General features: G+C 31.9%; 1 protein-coding gene across 1 annotated transcript in view; it reads right to left on the reverse strand.

Moving 5' to 3' along the window:
• Positions 1–8166, reverse strand: part of LOC129250694 (kelch domain-containing protein 10 homolog) — a 103008-nt gene extending 94842 nt beyond the window's left edge. The window contains exon 1 of the mRNA XM_054890299.1: positions 7498–8166. Within this exon, the coding sequence (XP_054746274.1) occupies positions 7498–8166 (669 nt within the window). The remainder of the gene's footprint in view (positions 1–7497) is intronic.
• Positions 8167–11167: the final 3001 nt, after the last annotated feature.

Consider the following 11167-nt stretch of genomic DNA (forward strand, 5'->3'; position numbering starts at 1 on the left):
ATTGGGGCACATCAGAATTCGTTTTAGAGGTATGGTTCCTTCGGCAAAGTTTCTTATTTTGATCCCTAGAATACGATTTTCATAGAGCAATGAGCGATTTTTAAATCGACCCACCCTACTGTACATGCAATGCTGTGCCTATGAATGTGCGCTGTGCCTATGAATGCGCGCTGGATTTCTTGAGAAATTTTACCGTATGTTTTGCTGTGGCGAGGCACATATGTACATACACACAACATATATACATATGTCCGCATATATACATACATATATAAATTCACAAATTTAAATTTGCTTATGCCATCTTTCTGTGTGCCTGGTAATGAAGCATTTTCTATACATACATATATATACGTATATCTTTTTTCTTCTTCTTTTTGGTGTCGCTTTTTCGTTTCATCGAGTCTCAAATCACTCCCAACGATTCTAAAGAAGTTTTCACTTCAAAAATGTTACAATGGTTATAGAACCAAGGCTCGGAAACACATACAACATCAATAACATATGATTCAAAAATGTATCTGACCTCAACGAGTTGGTTTACCTGTCATAGTCTTTGGAAAGGGATTCAAAAAAACAAAAAAAAAATATCGAGGACATTGCACTTTGAGGTTAAGCAAAAGCCACATAAAATGCCAAACAATTTGCAGTACTTGAAAAGAGTAAACGGGAGGACGAAAGAAGATAACACATGGATAGTTAGAAATGAAGTGATATGTGAGAAACGCATATATAGAAACATAAGGTAAACAGGAGCATAAATTAACATTATATTACGTTCTAAACTGAATAATATTTAAGAGAGAAAAAAAGCAAATGTTGATAAAGAGGAGTGAGTGTATTGAATTTTTATTTATTTTTTGTTATGCCTATAAGAGTATCAACTGCTGCACCATAGTTGGCGCTCTTCGTTAGGCTTTCGTCTGATGTAAACTTCGCCCCTGATGGAGAAATCTGACATTAGTAGTTTTTTTCTCCGGAGTTCAGAGGCATACGCCATTATCTCACGCAAGGCCTTTGGCAACCTCTCATGAAGATATACAGCCCCATATACGGGCTGATCAATGTCAGAGAGTTTAAGAGATCCTTTGCGGGATTTGCACAAAGCAGCAATTGATTTAAATGGCTGCCCGACAACGGAATACGTTTTACATATTCCGCTCAATGTTTTAACACAAAGTATACTTTTTAAAAAGTATTTGATGATATTCGATTAATTATTAATCGGCTTTATTAGTTACTAATAAAACCACAACAATTTTCCTAATTGCATTTATTTGTGTGTTGAACTGTTTTAACGGGTGTGTACTAAAACTGAAACTTAAGAGCTAATTATAAGTTGCGTTAGCTAATATTTCAAGTTCGATGTTACATATTAACACACTTACAGCTAGAGTAATCTTTGAATTTAACAGCGGAAGTTCTCTTAATAATGATCTTACTCATAATTGAATAAATATTGGCTAGCTTAAGTTAGTTAGAGCGAGAGTAACAAAAGAGGGAAAATTACAATAAAATTCAGATTGTGGGCTAAGTAGGTATTTATTAAGAATGATAGAAAGAAGATTGCGCCCATCAGAGAGTGCGTGATGTCACGTTTTTCCGAGTTGTGCAGTATTGGCAACCATTTGCTCTTCGCAATAAATTTAGTTCTTTTTAATTCCCAAAATGCGAAAATTTTGAAGTTTCCTGTTTGTTTCTTTTTTTTTAATATAAAGCTACCGAAACTTTAAGTGAAAAAAAACTCTGCATTATTATACAAAAGAAGGTTAAAAAAGGCCACTCTGGGAAGATTTCAATGCTAATGAAAATTAGTTGGTTCTTATAGAATTTGAAAGTGTGAATTTAATTTTTTGGTTATGCAAGAATATTAAATGTCCCTCTCTCAACTCTTCTTAAGATTGAAAACCTTTTTACACATTTTAAAAGGCGTTTGAATTTACTGAATGTAGATTGAAACCGTAGAGGTATAATCGTTTCTTCCGGCCATCAATCCTTAATGAAATATAGGGCATCAAGAGGTGTATTCATTGTAAAAATAAGCCACAAAATACCAGAAAATACCAAAGAAACCAAACTGACATTTTTACATTTTTTATCTAGTTACATAACCTCAAATATAGCAAAAAAGTCGTTCCCTTAGCAAAAGGGTCTCGCTTAACAAAAAAAAATTCATAAATTAAATTTTACATAACCATAACACATTTATGTTAAAAAGCGCACATTTTAAAGACAATTTATTACGCGTACAAAGTTCTTTAAGTAAATCATAAAAAATTTGGTGTTTTATTTTCTTTAAATGGGCATTTTAGTGCGTTTTCATATCCAAAGCTAGGCAACACTGCAGTAGCGAGAGAGAGATTAAACTGCTGAAAGCAGAAGAAGCCAGAAGCCAAAAAAAAAACTGAGAGAATTATTGAACTAATTTTTAAAAAATTAAAATTATAAACATTCATTTTAATTAGAAGAGGCTAGAAAAATGTCATAAAGAAAGAACTAAAACTCCGAGATTAAATAACAAAAAAAAATGCTAAATCAAGTTACAAAAATGGTAATCTGGCCATACTGGAGCTAAAATCATGTAACTCGTTGTCAAATTCCCTGAGAGCAAAGTAACGGGACAACGATAGGCGCCATCTCATTATTCTTTCCATCATGGGTATTTATTATTAACTGGACTTACTCTTAGAAGTAAGAGAATATGTAACTAATTCCTCCCTTGACTTCAAAATACTCCAGGATTTTGATTGTGCATTGGCGTTGTATTACATTTAATCTTTTTACTTTGCTTTGTTCTAGTTTTGTATTTATGTATGTTTGATTTCACATAGCTCTATGAATTTTTAGTATACCGTATACAAATATTTAAGGCAAATAAGCATGTATTACTACGCAATATATGAATACTAGCTTTAACCCGCGGCCCCGCTCGCGTAGGAGTAGTTTTGAGGGATTTAGGATATGTATATAAAAGAATTACAAACAATAATTTCAGAGAAAATAATTTTTTATTATTAACCACAATATTACAATACCTGGCATCCGTTGCTATGCCTCGTTGAATAAAATCAAAACAACCAATCAGAAAAATATCAAGCAAAATTATTTTTATTAATTCTCTATCTCAAACCGTTTTTGAACTTTGCATTTGGGTCATAGTTGAACAGCTTATATGGATTATGAAGTCTAGAGTGTGCTATAAATAGTGGGAAATAGGAAAAACTAAGGTTTAACCAGCGGCCCCGCGGATTTAGGATATGTATATAAAAGAATTACAAACAATAATTTCAGAGAAAATAATTTTTTATTATTAACCACAATATTACAATACTTGGCATCCGTTGCTATGCCTCGTTGAATAAAATCAAAACAACCAATCAGAAAAATATCAAGCAAAATTATTTTTATTAATTTTCTATCTCAAACCCGTTTGAGTCATAGTTGAACAGCTTATGCGGATTATGAAGTCTAGAGTGCAAATAGGAAAAACTAAGATTTTTTAGATTCAATTTAAGCAAATATTCGATTATTAGTGGCGAATGAGAGTGGTGGCGCGGCCTGGGGGCTGTGGAAAAGGAGTTCCATCATAAAAACATGCCTATAATCTTCATTGGGTGAAAATATGAATGTATAAAAATTTTTACGTCATTTGGTGTTGTCGTTTCGTAATGATGCGCGGACAACGTACAGACATTTACCTTTCCAGTATAGAAGATGTACAATGTACATACATATGCACTTAGTATATAACGATGTGTGTGCAAAATAGTCAAATATGGGTTACTTTAAATAAAAATAGCAATTCAATAATTATACCAGCAGTATATTTACGGGCAGAAAAAAAAAATTGTACTGATAAAAAAAATGTAAATATGTAGTAAAAAAAGATTGATTGAAAGACTTTTCGTTTATCGGCTTGCACTTCGCTCAAGGTGGATTTATTAAGGTGACAGCATTCACCCATCTGAATTTTTCACCGTAGGTATGGCTTACGTCAAAATGATATGCTTTGTTTGTATGTATTGGTATGTTTACATTTGCTTGCTGATTTTGACGTGATGGTTTCACCAAACGCAACAACAAATGCATGTAGGGTTTTACTTATATGTGTTTGCTGTCACCTGTAATAAATTCGCCTTGACTTCGCTTAAACGGCCGTTTGATATTTGATTCGTGAACATTCGTTAATTTCATTTTTCTACGGAAGACGCCGTGACAAAAAAGTATGCATGTGTGCGAATAATTTCTTGTGTTTAGTTGTTTCCATTGCCTGCGCCTACTCTTCTTCTTCACAAACAAGTAATTCCCCCTCCTTTTGCTTGTTTATTCACGGGAGTTGTTTATTCGATGAGAAATTAAACAAGATGCTAAGTTTCAAAACTCGAAGCTCATGTCGAAAGTTTTTGAGTGAACCAGTGTTAATAAAGTTACGCGATCATTGTCGATGTTGAGTCTGATGTCATCCGATACCCTAATTAGCACCGGTTTACACTTCGGTTGGATCTAAAACCAGATTGGTACCGATTAACCAGCAGATCTCGAATCAGAAAAGAATTTATCTGAGCATGCATTTTGCGCTCAAGTACATTGGACAAAAAAGATAGTATTGCGATGACTCTTAAGTCCCCATTCGATTTCCTAATTGGAATGATTTTAGCCGCCTTCCAACAGTGAGAAAAAACAGACGTAGCTAAAATGCTGTTTAGGACATAAGTTACATAAGATAAAAGTTAGGCAATACAAATTTTAAAAAGTTGGAATAAATGCCATCCAGACCAATCGCATTAGATTGCACACTGAAAACGGACTGGGTAACTATACAATCATCAATATTAGAGAAGGTAAAACCAGTCATTGTTCCATTCATATGTTCACTATACATTTCACGACATACCTACATATATTACTGCTACAGCCGGATAATTGCACAAAATTCTCGTTCACCTCATTTACGTTTATATTTTCGGAAACATGATTACTTTTGTTGCCAATCCCTGTTTCACGATTGTAATTCCATGTTTTTTTTACCCATTGCTGTGCTAAGCTGATGGCCGTAGAATTTCAGTTTTTGCAGTTTAATCGCTCTCGTGGCTTGTCTTCTGTGACCCTGAAAATTATCCTGGTCGTTTGTGGACAGCAGGGTATGGCAAAAGTAGTTTCTTCTAGTTGCTCATAATTAATATGTATAAAATCTCTATATGAATAGGAATCTGTATTGCAAGATAACTTAAAATCCAATGTTAGGAAAATAAGGTCATGTTTCGAAAAATTTGGGAAGGAGAGCTAGTCAAAGATTAAAATTTTCGATGTATCACTTACAATATGTCCAAGAGCGTGCTGCTTGTTTGAGGAAACGTGTAGGAGTTGAGAAATTTACTTGGAAAAAACCTAGATTTTGCATTGCCAGTGAAAGTTTATTTTCACTAAGCAAATCACTGTTAAAATCTTCAGCGATTCGAATGTCGTTATATCTGAGGATAAGATTTTCAATAAATACCATACAGTGATCGTAAGTGAAGTGTTTCTGAGGTCTATAAACAAATTTTATTAGTATTTTTGTATGATAAGACATCAGTTCACCAAAGAGGTATTCAATTGAACTGTAAGGCTCTGATGTACATTTAATTCTACTGGACAAACCAGATTTAACAAACACAGCTACTCCACCACTATGCCTAAGTCTATATGAACGGAAAAGTTTATATCCATCAACACAAAAAAAAAATGTTACAATGGTTATAGAACCAAGGCTCGGAAACACATACAAAATCAATAACATATGATTCAAAAATGTATCTGACCTCAACGAGTTGGTTTACCTGTCATAGTCTTTGGAACGGGATTCAAAAAAACAAAAAAAAAAATATCGAGGACATTGCACTTTGAGGTTAAGCAAAAGCCACATAAAATGCCAAACAATTTGCAGTACTTGAAAAGAGTAAACGAGAGGACGAAAGAAGATAACACATGGAAAGTTAGAAATGAAGTGATATGTGAGAAACGCATATATAGAAACATAAGGTAAACAGGAGCATAAATTAACTTTATATTACGTTCTAAACTGAATAATATTTAAGAGAGAAAAAAAGAAAATGTTGATAAAGAGGCGTGAGTGTATTGAATTTTTATTTATTTTTTGTTATGCCTATAAGAGTATCAACTGCTGCACCATAGTTTTTTTTTTTTTTGTGTTTTTTATTTATTTATTACGGTCTTATAGGTCCAGATAATATTGGCAAAATTACATTAAAACTACTAAAAGATATAAAGTATGTACTGAACAAACTTCAAGTATATAAGATGGGTATTATTGGCACAATAAATTTCAATTATATATTTCTAACTATCTAAATGCTATGGAAAGCTTAGAATACTCATATAAAAGTTTCTTAAATATTTCTGGACTCTCACAGTTTTTTAAGTGTACAGGTAGTTCATTATATGCTCTAACTCCTCTATAGTATAAGCTCCTCCTGTCCAATTCATTTCTGGCTATTGGGACGTGAAAATTATTTCTGTTCCTTGTTTGGTAGTTGTGAATTTCACTGTTGTATATTTTTCTATTACTTAGATATCCAGGTAGATTGCCTAATTTTATATTATGTATGAATTTCAAAGTGTAGTATGTCACTAGTTGTTTCACACTGAGCCAATTCAATTCTCTGAGCATTTCTAGAATTGGCGTGTCGTATCGTTTTCTTAAAATAAAACGCATCGCTTTATTTTGTTTCTTTTGTAGATTCGAGATTTGAGTGTCGGTGAACGTAAATAGAATTGTCGGACAGTAAATGAAGTGAGGCTCAATCATTGATCTATACACCATATTTTGTATTTCTTGCTGATAAATTTACATGAGCGGAACATAATACCTATCTTTTTACCTAGTTTCGCCTCTGTATATTTCAAGTGCTCATCGAAGTTTAGCTTATCATCAATTATTATTCCCAAATACTTTATTTTATCAACTCTTTGCAAGGGATTATTTGCAATATTCAGCGTTATAATGTCTGGATCCACTGTTCTTCTTATCATCAGCATATATTTTGTCTTATCGATGTTAATTTTCAGTTTGTTATGGCACAGCCATATGTATATCATATTTAAATCTGTTTGCACTTTAGATATAGCTTCTTCCATTGTTGGAGCACTCAGAGTTAATAAGGCATCATCCGCGAATAGACGAATTTTACAAAATTTTAGGTATTTAATAACATCATTGATGTATACTATGAATAATATTGGTGCGAGCACAGAGCCCTGTTGCAATCCTATTGGAACATCTATTTCTGAAGAGACAGCATCTCCTATTACCGTTTTTTGTCTTCTACCGCTTAGATAACTTTCAAACCAATTTAAAGATTGGTTTTGTACGCCAACATTGTGTAGCTTCTTTATTAAATTGTCTCTGTCTACGGTTTCAAAAGCTCTTTTCAAGTCTAAAAAAACTGATATTGTGATCTCCTTCTTTGACAAATTTTCTTTCCACTCTGTAATTACCAAGTTTATTGCCGATTCACACGAGTGCTTAGATCTAAACCCAGATTGTTCCTGTATTATAATTTGATGGTCATCAAGATACTGTAGCAGTTGGTCTTTGGCTATTGTTTCAATTATTTTTTCATCACATTGCAATGTGTTTATAGGACGCAGTTCTTCTGGTTTTGTTGTTCCTCTAATCTTTTCCACTGGAATAACTACAGAGATTTTCCAGCGCTCCGGGAAAATACCTTGAGAGAAGCTTTCATTGATTAGGCAGACATATGTATATCCCAAGTACTCCATAGAGTCTTTTATTACACCTTCCGTTAACATTTTTTTACCACCATATTTATTTTTTAATGACGAAACAGTTTTAATTATATCATCCGTGGTGACCCTCCTAAATTCAAATATGTTTCTGTCCAAAACTTCACGCTCTTCATTCATTACAATGTTTTCGATACTATTATGAATTGACATGATGCTTTCCACAAAATATTTATTAAGCTCATTTGCTATCTCATTTTCATCTTCGATCCACACGCCATTTAATACCACTTTCTTTATTTTAGTTGTGTTGGTGGTCATACTAACAGTATCTTTGAGACATTTCCACATTAGTTTTTGGTTGTAGGAATTCATAGATATTTTGCTTTCCATATATTGTGCTTTCTTTAGCTTTACCATTTTCTTATAGTGTCGTTTTAATAAATGATATTCACACCAGTCATTACTTCTTTCAGCCGTTTTAGAAAGTTCAAATTTTAATTTATTAAGCTCCGTAAGTTCTCTATCATACCATTTATTTATTAGTTTAATTTGAACTAGTTTGTCATATGTTAACTTTGACATGATATTAATCAGAATACTACTTAGCTCTTTAGTTCTATGACAGATATCAAGATTATTCAACTGAACCAAGCTGTAGTTGCGCAGGTGTTCAACAAGATTTACTTTGGAATAATTTTCCCAACATTTTCGGATTTCAAGGATTCTCATTTTTTATTTTTTCTGCACTGACAGTATGAACTGTATGGTTTCATGATCGGATATTTTGTATTTATCTAAATTACATATTTGTATTTCGCTCCTATTAGAAAATAATAAGTCAATTTTTGTCTGAGCTGATTCAGTGATTCTTGTATTGAAGGAGATTCTTTGGTACATTGAGGAAGCTTGGAAAATACTAGTTAGATGGTTCGTATATGTTGATTGATTGTTCATATTTATATTAAAGTCACCAATTAAAACATTGTTATTCGATTCATCAAAACACTCAGTAATGTACCCCAAAAATTCAGCATCACTGGTGTTTGGTTAATGATATAATACACCTATTTGCCACTTGTACGTTGACTTTCTAGTTCTGATTACAGTACACCACATATTTGTATCCATAGACTTATTATAAATTACTTTGAAATCAATAGATTTGTGTATGTAAGCTAGTACGCCCCCTGTTCGTCTGCTATGTGAATCACATCTTATAAAGTTATATCCAACAATGGCAATTTCAGCATCAATGACATCCTCGGTGGTATGAGTCTCTGCACAAAGAACAATGTCAGGTTTTAGAACTTCAACCATTCTTTCGATCTCTTCTTTATTAGCTGTTATACTGTTACTGTTCAAATAAATGCACTTAATTTGATTTTTTGGTTTATAGCTATTTGCATACTTAATTTTTGATTGCTAATACCCAAGTTTCTTCCTCCTTAACTCCAATTTATGTTTGTAGCATGGGCAATTTTTATCAAGCGTATCGTGATTAATATCTAATGCCATGTTGTAATCATTATTCGCTCTGATACAATTTAGGCATTTCATTATTGGGTTTTCGTTGCACAATTTAGAATTATGATTACCATGACATTTTTGGCACGCTTCATCATTTTTACAATCGACCAGCTTGTGATTGAAACCTTTGCATTTAAAACACATCAGTACATTTACTGCGTCAAACACTTTACATCGTTCCCATCCTAAGTTTAAGCTTTCTGCTTCTATCACTTTTACAAATTCTACATTATTTATTTCACAAATCGCATTATAATAAGATCGGTTGTCTTTCTTTCTTTCGTATTGTTTCACCACTGTTAAAGTGCTTAGGCTAAGGCTGGGATTTTGCTTTTGTAGTGATTCAAGTAAATCTTTTTGTTCGTATTTGAAATTAATTCCAGTAATTAAAAACCTTGGCAGTATAGGAGAAATGTTTAAAGGATTTTTCCTTATAAAAGAAATACGACTTTTGTCGTTGGCTGTGTTTTCACAACTGAATCTGTTTATTCAATTCCTTTTCTTATATTCTAAAATTTCAATTTATTTATTAACTAAAAATGTCGGTTTTTTGCCTACTCATCATAAGTGGGTTAATAAATTAAATTGAATTGCATTTTCGTTGTGATAACGGAAATGCAGTCGATTTGGAAATAATATTAAGTTACATTTTTGTCAAGTGGCATAAACATAAATATGTATACATTGGTAATATGAGTGCAATTTACTTAATGTCGGCTTTTTGCCTACTAATCATAAGTGTGTTAATAAATTAAGTTGAATTGCATTTTCGTTGTGATAACGGAAATGCAGTTGATTTGGAAATAATATTAAGTTACATTTTTGTCAAGTGGCATAAACATAAATATGTATACATTGGTAATATGAGTGCAATTTACTTGATGTCGGCTTTTTGCCTACTAATCATAAGTGTGTTAATAAATTAAGTTGAATTGCATTTTCGTTGTGATAACGGAAATGCAGTTGATTTGGAAATAATATTAAGTTACATTTTTGGTAAGTGAAATAAACATAAATATGTATACATTGGTAATATGAATGCATGTATATATTTATATACATATGCATTCATATTATATTAACCCTTCTTATGGAGATAATGGTTGGTGTTGTAACACCCCCACCGTTAGATTGAGGCTCCGACGAAATTTTAAGTATTCGTTTTGGTCTTATAGTATATATTACGATTAAGATAATGATACTTAGTATAATTACAGTATCGATGGTGTAACTAATAGTTTTTGTTTGTTTATCATGATTTATCATTTGGTCTAAATTTTCTTCATATTTGGTTTGTTTAATATACAAATCTTTTAAATTTAATTCTACAATTGTTTTATTTTCTTTAACTTTAGTTATAAGATGAGGCTGAATAGTTTTTTCAATAAATGATATTTTATCATTGTAGAAGGTTTTATTTCTTATATTTATTTCACAATTCTCAAAAATAATTAGGAAAGTTGAACTTACATTTAAATTGTTTTGTTTATAATTGCAATTGTTTGAATAGCTTTCAAAGAAATTCTTCACTAAAATAAGTCCTGGTTTAATTTCTTTTACTTCTGACAAAGTGTTTTTCTTCATGATACAACTTGCTTTGTTATTTTTCACAATATTTTGAATACATTCATCGTGTAATATTTGCATATCCTTGCGTAAATTAGTTATATTTGGATAAAATATATTTTTGTTTTCATCTATTATAATTTTATTAATTTCAAAGTTTACAGATTTATTTTCTTTATTAGGTATCGGTTCGAAGATTATTTGGGAAAAGGATGAATTTGAGAATTCGGGAATAGATAGGATAATAATTATTTGTTCTTCATGGAAAGATACGGAAACTTTAGTATTGGTGTATGTCTCAAAGTTGTCTACAATTTCGATTTCC

The sequence above is a fragment of the Anastrepha obliqua genome, chromosome 6 (assembly GCF_027943255.1).
Source record: "Anastrepha obliqua isolate idAnaObli1 chromosome 6, idAnaObli1_1.0, whole genome shotgun sequence".
NCBI lineage: Eukaryota > Metazoa > Arthropoda > Insecta > Diptera > Tephritidae > Anastrepha > Anastrepha obliqua.